This window comes from Notolabrus celidotus, chromosome 5 (genome assembly GCF_009762535.1).
Source record: "Notolabrus celidotus isolate fNotCel1 chromosome 5, fNotCel1.pri, whole genome shotgun sequence".
NCBI classification, from domain to species: domain Eukaryota; kingdom Metazoa; phylum Chordata; class Actinopteri; order Labriformes; family Labridae; genus Notolabrus; species Notolabrus celidotus.
The window spans coordinates 7,136,967-7,151,340 of record NC_048276.1 but is presented as its reverse complement, the minus strand read 5'-3'; the positions used below and the strand labels follow the sequence as shown (position 1 = coordinate 7,151,340).

At 39.0% G+C, this 14,374-nt stretch overlaps 3 protein-coding genes across 3 annotated transcripts; all 3 read left to right on the top strand.

Annotated features, from left to right (window-relative positions):
- Positions 1–300: 300 nt before the first annotated feature.
- LOC117812964 (olfactory receptor 1-like) lies at positions 301–2,604 on the top strand. Its single transcript, XM_034683971.1, has 2 exons — positions 301–1,327; positions 1,419–2,604. Exon 2 carries the CDS (start codon positions 1,428–1,430, stop codon positions 2,385–2,387), a length of 960 nt encoding a protein of 319 aa, XP_034539862.1. The 5' UTR covers positions 301–1,327; positions 1,419–1,427; the 3' UTR covers positions 2,388–2,604.
- A 1,773-nt stretch (positions 2,605–4,377) lies between these two features.
- Positions 4,378–5,367, top strand: LOC117812674 (olfactory receptor 1-like). Its single transcript, XM_034683581.1, has one exon. It carries the CDS (start codon positions 4,378–4,380, stop codon positions 5,365–5,367), a length of 990 nt encoding a protein of 329 aa, XP_034539472.1.
- A 2,253-nt stretch (positions 5,368–7,620) lies between these two features.
- Positions 7,621–14,233, top strand: LOC117812983 (olfactory receptor 1-like). The gene is made up of 3 exons (XM_034683996.1): positions 7,621–7,650; positions 12,838–12,917; positions 13,009–14,233. Exon 3 carries the CDS (start codon positions 13,018–13,020, stop codon positions 13,981–13,983), a length of 966 nt encoding a protein of 321 aa, XP_034539887.1. The 5' UTR covers positions 7,621–7,650; positions 12,838–12,917; positions 13,009–13,017; the 3' UTR covers positions 13,984–14,233.
- The last annotated feature ends 141 nt before the right edge of the window (positions 14,234–14,374 follow it).

Sequence of the window (14,374 nt, the reverse complement as noted above, 5' to 3'; positions counted from 1 at the left end):
GACTTAGCCACACCCATATGTTTGAACAATTTCCCAGAATTGAACCCCTGCAGCCTGTGTCAATTAGAGAGATATACTTACTTATGCTTGTATCTCATGCTTAGACCTACAAAAACAGTGGCTTGGACCCATATCTTTAAACCAACAGGAAGTCGGCTATTTTGAATATTGTGGGGAAAAAAGGCTAATTATTAGCTATTTCCAGAGCTTCTTCTATGGTAAACGCCTCTACAAGGGATTATCCAATCACCCCCATCTTTATTTTACCGATAGAAGAGACCTAAACAAACAAAACCTTAAGATTGTATCAAAAAGTCAAAGGGCGTGGCCATACCAGCTTGTCTAAGTTTGACATCTGAGAATTTTGATTTTTTTTTCACACATTTTCTCGTCAAACATTTTGCTTCATTACTCCAACAGGATCAATCCATTCCCCACTTACTTATTTGTATAGAGAGAAAACAGTGTAAAAAAGGTATACTCTTTGGCTTGTGTACAAAATTCAATGCGTCTGGTTTTGCCCCTCATCAGAGTTGATGTCACGCCAATTCAATAAGAAGTTATTGCGACTCAACTACACAAAGGCCCAAACTGCCTCAAACTTTACATGTAAGATTAGAATCCCTTCCTGAAAACATATTTATTCATTTCCTGCACATTTTTCAAAGCCCCATCAGCTTATTTGAGTCCTGAAGCATTGGTTGACATGATATAGGAGGATGTAAAAGGATTTAAACTGGGTGCTAAAGGAAGGTTGTTTAGGCCTCACATGGATGGCTTTCTTTACGTCACTTTCAAACCAAAGGTTTTCTCTGACCAAAATCTGAACTTTGCTATCCTCAAAGGAGTCTTATTGGTCCTTGAAGTGTAGATGTACAGCTGAGTCCTGGCCTGAGCTGGACCTTAGATCTGTGGAATGGTTGCTCAAGTCAAGGTTCTGGTGTTGTGTCAACTCTAATCTGGACATAGTTTAATGAATCAACATTGGCTGGAATAAAGCTTACAGAATTTTCCATCTCTCGTTGAGCTTGGGGTTAGGGTTTTCAGAGTCAGTGTTAGAATACAGCTTAATGAATCCTTTAACTTTCACTCCCTTGTCACTGTGTCAGTTCTTCTCCTAAAATAGATGTTATGATGGCAAAAGTTAACTGAGTCCAAGTTTGAGAACAACAATGACATAAGCACTGAAACACTCACACATGAGACATGTAGAGGATGTTGAGTGACAGAGAAACCTACTCACTCAGGGACAAAGGAAACCTATAACTGTCCAGTCCCTCACAGTTCGAGCTGCTAGAGTGAACAGAACAGAACACTTCACTCAGAGGTGAGTGTGACTCCACCAACTTTTTACAATTTTAAAATTGTCTTCATCTTTGATAAGTATTGTTCTCCTTTTCTTAAATCTACAAAAACAGATCTTTGTAATGGGTCCAGAAGAGAAACTTAACGCCACGCTTGTTCGCCCTGCAAGGTTCTATCTCAGTGGGTTTACCAACATCCCTCATGTGAAGTATTACTATGTGTTCCTGTGTTTTGTCTACATCCTGACTGTTCTGGGGAATGGCTTCCTCATGTTAGTTATTTACCTGGTGGAGGCCCTGCATACTCCCAAATACATGATTGTGTTTAACCTGGCGTTGGCAGATTTGTGTGGCAGCACGGCTCTCATACCAAAACTCTTAGACTCCTTTTTGTTTAACAGGAGGTACATCGTCTATGAGGCTTGTTTGAGTTACATGTTCTTTGTTATATTGTTTGCAGGCGTGCAGTCATGGACACTTGTCACAATGGCATTTGACAGATTAATAGCGATTTGCTTCCCTCTAAGGTACCATAGTATTGTTACTAATCAAACTATTGGTGTGATGCTGATGTTTTCATGGGTTGTTATTATAGGTGCATTGACATGCCTTGTAAAGCTCATTGATCGTCTGTCATTCTGTGGAGCTTTTGTGTTGAAGGGTTTTTACTGTGATCACGCCCTTGTTTATCGCCTGGCTTGCAATGACAACTCTTTAAATAAAATAGTAGCATTTATTTGTGTCATTGTATTTATCTTTATTCCTCTTGTATTGATAACACTGACATATGTTTGTATTTCAGTAGCACTGAAAAGGATTGCATCAGGAGAGGAGCGACTTAAAGCGTTCAAAACTTGTTCATATCACCTGATTCTTGTGGCTATTTTCTTTCTTCCATTTGTGGGCACCAACATAGTGTCCTCCTATATCCATCCTAATGCCAGGATCATTAACACCTCTCTGACACACACCATACCAGCAATGCTTAACCCCATTATTTACTCTTTAAAGACAGAGGAAGTTGTCAACTCTACCAAGAAGATTTTCAAAAGAAAGAAGATGAATAAAGCTCGCAAAAAATAATGAAATGTTATCAATGACATGATCACACATAAGAAGTGTTATCATAGCAGTAGGGCCTTTTTTTGTCTCCAGTTTTTCCTACTATGACATTTTGTTATTATTATTATGTACTTTTCTATATAACAAGACATCAAAATATTGCATTACCTTGCATTACTCTTAGTTTTCTTAGTTGCATTGTGTAATGATTCCTTACACAATGATGTCCCTGTTTTATTCTGTCTATAAATGATAACTGTATTGGACAACATTACATGTATTTAATAAATATGAAATCATTTTTATACAATATTTCATGATCAATATTCAGATTTTGTTTCTTTATGAAATGATGGTTATCATCTGGTGTCTGTACTTAAGGGGCCAATGTCACCATTGTCTTTTTTCTAAACGACATCATATGCAACCTAAAACAGTTACTTGCTTGTGTAATTGATGTATAGAGTATTACATATTGATATTGCTTCTGACGAAAATATCAGTCATATTCTGAAGTCAATAGCAAAAACCTAATGTAGTTCTTCTATTTCATAAACTAAAATCCATCCATGTCACAGGCTAAGACAACCAGGTACATTAGATTGTATATGACTGGAATTATGAAATTAAAATAATGTGATACAAAACTTTTACTTTGTTTTTTTTTTCTATTTTAAGAATTATAGATGGCTGTAGAAAAACCCAGAAGTTCCTTGTGACAATAATTTACTCAGACAAATTGTTATTTCTCTGCAATTACAAAAAAAACAAAAAAAACATTCAACTTCAGAAATTTAGTTTCTTATTAGGACCCGAGCAGCAAGGCTGCAGGATCTATCTCAATCCATCAGTTTAAAAAATAAAAAAAGATGCAAAATCTTAAGATTACATCAAAAGTCGAAGCGCATGTTCATACCAGCCTGTCAAAGTTTGACATCTGAAAAATTTGGAATTTTTTAACCAATTTTCTTGTCAAACATTTTGATTCATTACTCCAACAAGGTTAATCCAATCCAGAATTACTTGTTTGTGTATAGAGAGAAAACAGTTTAAAAAGGTATACTCTTAGGTTTGTGTACAAAATTCAATGGGTCTGGTTTTGCCACTCATCAGAGTTTGAAGTCACACCAATTCAATAAGAAGTTATTGCGACTCAACTACACAAAGGTCAAAACTGCCTCAAACTTTACATGTAAGATTAGAATCCCTTCCTGAAAACATATTTATGCCAGTGCTGCACATTTTTCAAAGCCCCATCAGCTTATTTGAGTCCTGAAGCATTGGCTGACATGATATAGGAGGATGTAAAAGGATTTAAACTGGGTGCTAAAGGAAGGTTGTTTAGGCCTCACATGGATGGCTTTCTTTACGTCACTTTCAAACCAAAGGTTTTCTCTGACCAAAATCTGAACTTTGCTATCCTCAAAGGAGTCTTATTGGTCCTTGAAGTGTAGATGTACAGCTGAGTCCTGGCCTGAGCTGGACCTTAGATCTGTGGAATGGTTGCTCAAGTCAAGGTTCTGGTGTTGTGTCAACTCTAATCTGGACATAGTTTAATGAATCAACATTGGCTGGAATAAAGCTTACAGAATTTTCCATCTCTCGTTGAGATTGGGGTTAGGGTTTTCCGAGTCAGTGTTAGAATACAGCTTAATGAATCCTTTAACTTTCACTCCCTTGTCACTGTGATAGTTCTTCTCCTAAAATAGATGTTATGATGGCAAAAGTTAACTGAGTCCAAGTTTGAGAACAACAATGACATAAGCTCTGAAACACTCCCACATGAGACATGTAGAGGATGTTGAGTGACAGAGAAACCTACTCACTCAGGGACAAAGGAAACCTATAACTGTCCAGTCCCTCACAGTTCAAGCTGCTAGAGTGAACAGAACACAACACTTGACTCAGAGGTGAGTGTGACTCCACCAAATTTTCACAATTTTAACATTGTATTCAATTTTAATAAGTATTGTTTCTCCTTTTCTTAAATCCAGAATTCCAGATCTTTGTAATGGGTCCAGAAGAGAAACTTAACACCACGTTTGTTCGCCCTGCAAGGTTCTATCTCAGTGGGTTTACCAACATCCCTCATGTGAAGTATTACTATGTGTTCCTGTGTTTTGTCTACATCCTGACTGTTCTGGGGAATGGCTTCCTCATGTTAGTTATTTACCTGGTGGAGGCCCTGCATACTCCCAAATACATGATTGTGTTTAACCTGGCGTTGGCTGATTTGTGTGGCAGCACAGCTCTCATACCAAAACTCTTAGACTCCTTTTTGTTTAACAGGAGGTACATCGTCTATGAGGCTTGTTTGAGTTACATGTTCTTTGTTTTATTGTTTGGAGGCTTGCAGTCATGGACGCTTGTCACAATGGCATTTGACAGATTAATAGCGATTTGCTTCCCTCTAAGGTACCATAGTATTGTTACTAATCAAGTTATTGGTGTGATGCTGATGTTTTCATGGGCTTTTATTACAGGTGCATTGACATGCCTTGTAAAGCTCATTGATCGTCTGTCATTCTGTGGATCTTTGGTGGTGACAAGCTTTTTCTGTGATCATCCCCTTGTTTATCACCTGGCTTGCAATGACAATTCTATGAATATCCTAATGTCGTATATTGGTTTGTTTGCCATCATCTGTATACCTCCTATATTGATAGCTCTGACATATGTTTGTATTTCAGTCGCACTAAAAAGGATTGCATCAGGAGGGGAGCGACTTAGAGCTTTCAAAACTTGTTCTTATCATCTGATTCTTGTGGCTATTTTCTTTTTGCCAATTCTTTGCAATAGTATAATCTCATTGTCTTCTTCTATTCATCCTAATGCCAGGATCATTAACAACTCTCTGACACTCACCATACCAGCAATGCTTAACCCCATTGTGTACGCTTTAAAGACAGAGGAAGTTCTTAACTCTACCAAGAAGATTTTCAAAAGAAAGAAGATAAATAAAGCTCGCAAAAAAGTAATGAAATGTTTATCAATGACATGATCACACATAAGAAGTGTCTTCAGTTTCTCCTACCAGTCTTTTACTTATACATTTTTTAACATCATGTTCTTTGCTATATAATGAAACCTGAAAATATTGTTCCCTTTCTTTACTCATGGTAATGTGTAATGATTCCCCACATAATGATGTCCCTGTTTTTGTATTTAGACCTCTTCGACATTTGGATAGCTCACATATTGTCCTGCTTTTGTGTCTTTTCTTTGTTATGATTATTCTATTAATAGTTTGATGACTTGACATAATTTTATAGCTAATTTTGATCTTGATTTATACCTGATGTTATATCGTTTCTGGCCTTGAGTTTTGTCATAATGAAAGTAAACTAAATGTCCTTGATTTTTGACTTTGGGTGTTTAAAACAGTTTAATGTCTGTAGTTTGTTTCATAGTATTGTAGGAATTTCAAATGATTTTCATATGTTTTGTAGAATACAGTTCATTTTATTATTCAAGAAAATAATCATAAGTACACTAACAGTCAAAAGTTTGGACACACCTTCTCATTCAGTGGTTTTTATTTATTTTACGGATTGCATCAGGAGAGGCGCGACTTAAAGCGCTCAAAACTTGTTCATATCATCTGATTCTTGTGGCTATATTCTTTTTGCCAGTTCTTTGCAATAGCATAATCTCATTGTCTTCTTCTATTCATCCTAATGCCAGGATTATTAACACCTCTCTGACACTCACCATACCAGTATTGCTTAACCCCATTGTTTACGCTTTAAAGACAGAGGAAGTTCTTAACTCTATCAAGAAGATTTTCAAAAGAAAGAAGATGAATAAAGCTCGCAAAAAATAATGAAATGTTTCTCAATGCCATGATCACACATAAGAAGTGTTATCAAAGCAGCAGTGTCTTTTTTCAGTTTCTCCTACTATGACATTTCGTTATGTGTACTTTGCTCTATAATGAGACATGAACGTATTGCATCACTTTTAGTTTTCTTGATTGTATTGTGTAATGATTCCCTGCATAATGATGTCCCCGTTTTATTTCATCTGTAAATTATAACTGGATTGGACAACATAATATTTATTTATTAAATATGAAATCATTTGTATAAAATATATCATGATCAGAATTTATATATTGACTAATTATGAAATGATGGGCATCGGCTGGTGTCTTGCATTCAGGGGCCAATGTCAACATTGTTTTTTTTCTAAATGACAGCATATCCAAACTCACACAGTTTCTGGCTAGTGCAAATTGATGGTAGTTTAATGCTGTTTGATATTGCTTCTGACATAAATATCAGTCATGCTCTGAAGTCTATTACAAAACCTGTATGAAGTTCTTCTATTTCATTGATTCAAATCCATCTAAAACATGTCACAGTGAAATAATGCAATCGTAATAATGTGATGCATAACTTTTTTTAACCCATATATTTAATTTGTATTATTTTTTCTATTTTCAGAATTATAGATGGCTGTAGAAAAATCCAGAAGTCCCTTGTGACAATATTTTACTGAGACAATTTTTTCTTTATCTGCAGTTATTTTAAAAAGAAAATTCCACTTTAAAAATAGTTCCTTATGTAGATTTTGGAATCTATCTTAATCCCACATTTGAAAAAAAAAAGGTAGACATGATAAATCAGTAATTTGATGCACTCAACATATATTAAAATGACTTGTGAAAGATTTGATAATTTTTTGATGTCAAATATGGGCAGGGGAATTTGGCCCAGTAATGCCCTGTAGTGGGCTGTAAGAGTCCAGCAGTTTAATCTAGAAGGATGATGTCATTGTTCCCACTTCCAGCTCCCTGAGACTGAAAAAAAAGTATTTTAACGTCATAAAGAAATATTGTTAGGAAGGGAGATATTTTGGGAAAACTGACAAAAATCACCCTTTCAGGCCTTTGAACATTTTCTTCTTTGAAGAGGTATGTTGGATTCACTTGAAATAAGGTTTTTGCAGCAAGAAGAGGCCTAAACAATGTAAAACTGATAAGCATATGTATCGTAGTCTGAGAGAATGGCCCTGGTGAGGCATCAAAGTTGTGCTTCACAAAAAAAGTGTATATGTTTTTTCTCAGCCAAGCATGCTCCAATCTGACCCAGAAGCACTGAGCATAATGAGGTTCTAGGTCTGAACACATCCGTATGGTAGGGGATAACGGGGTTGGTTGGCACACTTGTTATATCTCGCCACCAGAGGGCACTGTCTCTCAAATTGGGGTATGGACATTTCCAGAATTAGGATCAGAGCTCACCTACATAGTCTTCTCTGAAGTAAGACAGCTGAACTTGAGGTGAGAAGACTTTTTGTGTTTTTCATGTCAAATTGTAAATATTCAGCTCCTCAGTATTTTTCTTCTAGGCTTTTAAACGATGGGTTTATAACAAAACAAGTGTTACCCTTACAAAGTGTGAGGGGAGAGCTACAGTTTAGATTTTTATTAGCTAGCTAAGTAGTTGTTAGATGGTTGTTAGCCTTGATGCTAGCAAAAAATTCCAGTTGGGGTTGGTCGTCACATTCTCTATGTTGGCAAAATCATGCATGGTGAAATGAGTTGGAGTGTGCAGACCCTACAATTACCATTACTGTAACTCAGACAGTGACTGCATGTAGCCTAGTGGAGTCGGCCATTATTGTTCGGCCTATTTGTTTTGTTCTTCATGTTGTTATATAGGCCGGTCTAAAGATGTGTTGCCTGTTCATGTTCCTTGCTCATTTTATGTTAAAATGCATTCATTTATTTAGGCCTATCACTTGTCAGTGTAATTAAACTTTCAAATTTAGTTCTGCCTTCTTGCCTTTTTAAAAAGATTTTTCCCATTGAAATACCATTGTGACAACCAACCCCATAGTGTGTGACAACCAACCCCATAGTGTGTGACAACCAACCCCATAGTGTGTGACAACCAACCCCATAGTGTGTGACAACCATCCCCATAGTGTGTGACAACCATCCCCATAGTGTGTGACAACCAACCCCATCGTGTGTGACAACCAACCCCATAGTGTGTGACAACCAACCCCATAGTGTGTGACAACCATCCCCATAGTGTGTGACAACCAACCCCATAGTGTGTGACAACCATCCCCATAGTGTGTGACAACCAACCCCATAGTGTGTGACAACCATCCCCATAGTGTGTGACAACCAACCCCATCGTGTGTGACAACCAACCCTATAGTGTGTGACAACCATCCCCATAGTGTGTGACAACCATCCCCATAGTGTGTGACAACCAACCCTATAGTGTGTGACAACCATCCCCATAGTGTGTGACAACCATCCCCATAGTGTGTGACAACCATCCCCATAGTGTGTGACATCAAACTCCATAGTGTGTGACAACCAACCCCATAGTGTGTGACAACCATCCCCATAGTGTGTGACAACCATCCCCATAGTGTGTGACAACCAACCCCATAGTGTGTGACAACCATCCCCATAGTGTGTGACAACCATCCCCATAGTGTGTGAGATCAAACTCCATAGTGTGTGACAACCAACCCCATAGTGTGTGAGATCAAACTCCATAGTGTGTGACAACCATCCCCATAGTGTGTGACAACCATCCCCATAGTGTGTGACATCAAACTCCATAGTGTGTGACAACCAACCCCATAGTGTGTGACAACCATCCCCATAGTGTGTGACAACCATCCCCATAGTGTGTGACATCAAACTCCATAGTGTGTGACAACCATCCCCATAGTGTGTGACAACCATCCCCATAGTGTGTGACAACCAACCCCATAGTGTGTGACAACCATCCCCATAGTGTGTGACAACCATCCCCATAGTGTGTGACAACCATCCCCATAGTGTGTGACAACCATCCCCATAGTGTGTGACAACCATCCCCATAGTGTGTGACATCAAACTCCATAGTGTGTGACAACCAACCCCATAGTGTGTGACAACCAACCCCATAGTGTGTGACATCAAACTCCATAGTGTGTGACAACCATCCCCATAGTGTGTGACAACCAACCCCATAGTGTGTGACAACCATCCCCATAGTGTGTGACAACCATCCCCATAGTGTGTGACATCAAACTCCATAGTGTGTGACAACCAACCCCATAGTGTGTGACAACCATCCCCATAGTGTGTGACAACCATCCCCATAGTGTGTGACAACCTTCCCCATAGTGTGTGACAACCATCCCCATAGTGTGTGACAACCATCCCCATAGTGTGTGACAACCATCTCCATAGTGTGTGACAACCATCCCCATAGTGTGTGACAACCATCCCCATAGTGTGTGACAACCAACCCCATAGTGTGTGACAACCATCCCCATAGTGTGTGACAACCATCCCCATAGTGTGTGACAACCATCCCCATAGTGTGTGACAACCATCCCCATAGTGTGTGACAACCATCCCCATAGTGTGTGACATCAAACTCCATAGTGTGTGACAACCAACCCCATAGTGTGTGACAACCATCCCCATAGTGTGTGACAACCATCCCCATAGTGTGTGACAACCATCCCCATAGTGTGTGAGATCAAACTCCATAGTGTGTGACAACCATCCCCATAGTGTGTGACAACCATCCCCATAGTGTGTGACATCAAACTCCATAGTGTGTGACAACCATCCCAATAGTGTGTGACAACCATCCCCATAGTGTGTGACAACCAACCCCATAGTGTGTGACAACCATCCCCATAGTGTGTGACAACCATCCCCATAGTGTGTGACAACCATCCCCATAGTGTGTGACAACCATCCCCATAGTGTGTGACAACCATCCCCATAGTGTGTGACAACCATCCCCATAGTGTGTGACATCAAACTCCATAGTGTGTGACAACCAACCCCATAGTGTGTGACAACCAACCCCATAGTGTGTGACATCAAACTCCATAGTGTGTGACAACCATCCCCATAGTGTGTGACAACCAACCCCATAGTGTGTGACAACCATCCCCATAGTGTGTGACAACCATCCCCATAGTGTGTGACATCAAACTCCATAGTGTGTGACAACCAACCCCATAGTGTGTGACAACCATCCCCATAGTGTGTGACAACCATCCCCATAGTGTGTGACAACCTTCCCCATAGTGTGTGACAACCATCCCCATAGTGTGTGACATCAAACTCCATAGTGTGTGACAACCAACCCCATAGTGTGTGACAACCAACCCCATAGTGTGTGACATCAAACTCCATAGTGTGTGACAACCATCCCCATAGTGTGTGACAACCAACCCCATAGTGTGTGACAACCATCCCCATAGTGTGTGACAACCATCCCCATAGTGTGTGACATCAAACTCCATAGTGTGTGACAACCAACCCCATAGTGTGTGACAACCATCCCCATAGTGTGTGACAACCATCCCCATAGTGTGTGACAACCATCCCCATAGTGTGTGACAACCATCCCCATAGTGTGTGACAACCATCTCCATAGTGTGTGACAACCAACCCCATAGTGTGTGACAACCAACCCCATAGTGTGTGACAACCAACCCTGTGATGGGGTTGGTTGTCACAATGTGTCAGAGTGTCTTTGATAGTTAATTGCCTCTTTGTTACAATGAGTTGGAAAATGAGAGGGATACACATTTCAAGCCACTACCTTAAGCTTCAATTTAATGTAGGAATGACTATTGAAAGATGTTTTGATGATGAGCAATCATCAAAACAGTAAAAAGTGTGACAACCAACCCTGTTCTCCCCTAATATTTGATCCCAGCCATAATACCCCTTGGTGGCTTAAGGAAATTTGAGGCTGCTACTCTAAGACCAATATCTCCAACACCGTTCAAGATATCTGCATCATTTTCAACTCAAAATATCCTTTAGATGTTGGCCTTGAAACTGTGAGTTTCCGTCAGAGGGTTCAGTCACAACTGTGCAGACAATTTTGGTTTTGACATCCTGTCACTATATAATTTCAAAAAGTTTTAGCTCCGCCATAATTCGACATATCTGCATAAAAACTCTTGTCCTTGTGAGGGGTCCCAGCCTGAACACTTCCATCTATGACATTTTCCTAAAAAACCACAATGCCACCTACTGACAGCAGGAAGTTACTGCTTCCACCAAACCACTGTCAGTTCTTAGCCATGATGAATTTTTTTTTCAACAGCAAACAGGAAGTAGTTTTTTGAAGTGCTTAAAATACTTCTAGCTTCACCAAACATGCTACACAGTATCCCAGTGGAGCAATGAGAAGTTTTATTTTGGTTTGGTCAGTGGGTGTGGCCTAACAGCTGACTTAGCCACACCCATATGTTTGAACAATTTCCCAGAATTGAACCCCTGCAGCCTGTGTCAATTAGAGAGATATACTTACTTATGCTTGTATCTCATGCTTAGACCTACAAAAACAGTGGCTTGGACCCATATCTTTAAACCAACAGGAAGTCGGCTATTTTGAATATTGTGGGGAAAAAAGGCTAATTATTAGCTATTTCCAGAGCTTCTTCTATGGTAAACGCCTCTACAAGGGATTATCCAATCACCCCCATCTTTATTTTACCGATAGAAGAGACCTAAACAAACAAAACCTTAAGATTGTATCAAAAAGTCAAAGGGCGTGGCCATACCAGCTTGTCTAATTTTGACATCTGAAAATTTTGATATTTTTTTCACACATTTTCTCGTCAAACATTTTGCTTCATTACTCCAACAGGATCAATCCATTCCACACTTACTTATTTGTATAGAGAGAAAACAGTTTAAAAAAGGTATACTCTTTGGCTTGTGTACAAAATTCAATGCGTCTGGTTTTGCCCCTCATCAGAGTTGATGTCACGCCAATTCAATAAGAAGTTATTGCGACTCAACTACACAAAGGCCCAAACTGCCTCAAACTTTACATGTAAGATTAGAATCCCTTCCTGAAAACATATTTATTCATTTCCTGCACATTTTTCAAAGCCCCATCAGCTTATTTGAGTCCTGAAGCATTGGTTGACATGATATAGGAGGATGTAAAAGGATTTAAACTGGGTGCTAAAGGAAGGTTGTTTAGGCCTCACATGGATGGCTTTCTTGACGCCACTTTCAAACCAAAGGTTTTCTCTGACCAAAATCTGAACTTTGCTATCCTCAAAGGAGTCTTATTGGTCCTTGAAGTGTAGATGTACAGCTGAGTCCTGGCCTGAGCTGGACCTTAGATCTGTGGAATGGTTGCTCAAGTCAAGGTTCTGGTGTTGTGTCAACTCTAATCTGGACATAGTTTAATGAATCAACATTGGCTGGAATAAAGCTTACAGAATTTTCCATCTCTCGTTGAGCTTGGGGTTAGGGTTTTCAGAGTCAGTGTTAGAATACAGCTTAATGAATCCTTTAACTTTCACTCCCTTGTCACTGTGTCAGTTCTTCTCCTAAAATAGATGTTTTGGTGGCAAAAGTTAACTGAGTCCAAGTTTGAGAACAACAATGACATAAGCACTGAAACACTCCCACATGAGACATGTAGAGGATGTTGAGTGACAGAGAAACCTACTCACTCAGGGACAAAGGAAACCTATAACTGTCCAGTCCCTCACAGTTCGAGCTGCTAGAGTGAACAGAACAGAACACTTGACTCAGAGGTGAGTGTGACTCCACCAACTTTTTACAATTTTAAAATTGTCTTCATCTTTGATAAGTATTGTTCTCCTTTTCTTAAATCTACAAAAACAGATCTTTGTAATGGGTCCAGAAGAGAAACTTAACACCACGTTTGTTCGCCCTGCAAGGTTCTATCTCAGTGGGTTTACCAACATCCCTCATGTGAAGTATTACTATGTGTTCCTGTGTTTTGTCTACATCCTGACTGTTCTGGGGAATGGCTCCCTCATGTTAGTTATTTACCTGGTGGAGGCCCTGCATACTCCCAAATACATGATTGTGTTTAACCTGGCGTTGGTAGATTTGTGTGGCAGCACGGCTCTCATACCAAAACTCTTAGACTCCTTTTTGTTTAACAGGAGGTACATCGTCTATGAGGCTTGTTTGAGTTACATGTTCTTTGTTATATTGTTTGGAGGCTTGCAGTCATGGACGCTTGTCACAATGGCATTTGACAGATTAATAGCGATTTGCTTCCCTCTAAGGTACCATAGTATTGTTACTAAACAAGTTATTGGTGTGATGCTGATGTTTTCATGGGTTTTTATTACAGGTTTATTGACATGCTTTTTAAAGCTAATTGATCGTCTTTCATTCTGTGGATCTTTGGTGGTGACAAGCTTTTACTGTGATCATCCCCTTGTTTATCGCCTGGCTTGCAATGACAATTCTATGAATATCCTAATGTCGTATATTGGTTTGTTTGCCATCATCTGTATACCTCCTATTTTGATAGCACTGACATATGTTTGTATTTCAGTAGCACTGAAAAGGATTGCATCAGGAGAGGAGCGACTTAGAGCGTTCAAAACTTGTTCATATCATCTGATTCTTGTGGCTATTTTCTTTTTGCCAGTTCTTTGCAATAACATAATCTCATTGTCTTCTTATATTCATCCTAATGTCAGGATCATTAACAACTCTCTGACACTCACCATACCAGCAATGCTTAACCCCATTGTGTACGCTTTAAAGACAGAGGAAGTTCTTAACTCTATCAAGAAGATTCTGAAAAGAAAGAAGATAAATAAAGCTCGTAAAAAATAATGAAATGTTTATCAATGCTATTAATCACACATGCGAAGTGTCTTCAGTTTCTCCTACCAGTCTTTTACTTATACATTTTTTAACATCATGTTCTTTGCTATATAATGAAACCTGAAAATATTGTTCCCTTTCTTTACTCATGGTAATGTGTAATGATTCCCCACATAATGATGTCCCTGTTTTTGTATTTAGACCTCTTCAACATTTGGATAGCTCACATATTGTCCTGCTTTTGTGTCTTTTCTTTGTTATGATTATTCTGTTAATAGTTTGATGACTTAACACAATTTTATAGCTAATTTTGATGTTGATTTATACCTGATGTTATATCGTTTCTGGCCTTTAATATTGTCATAAATGAAAGTAAACTGAATGTCCTTGATTTTTGACT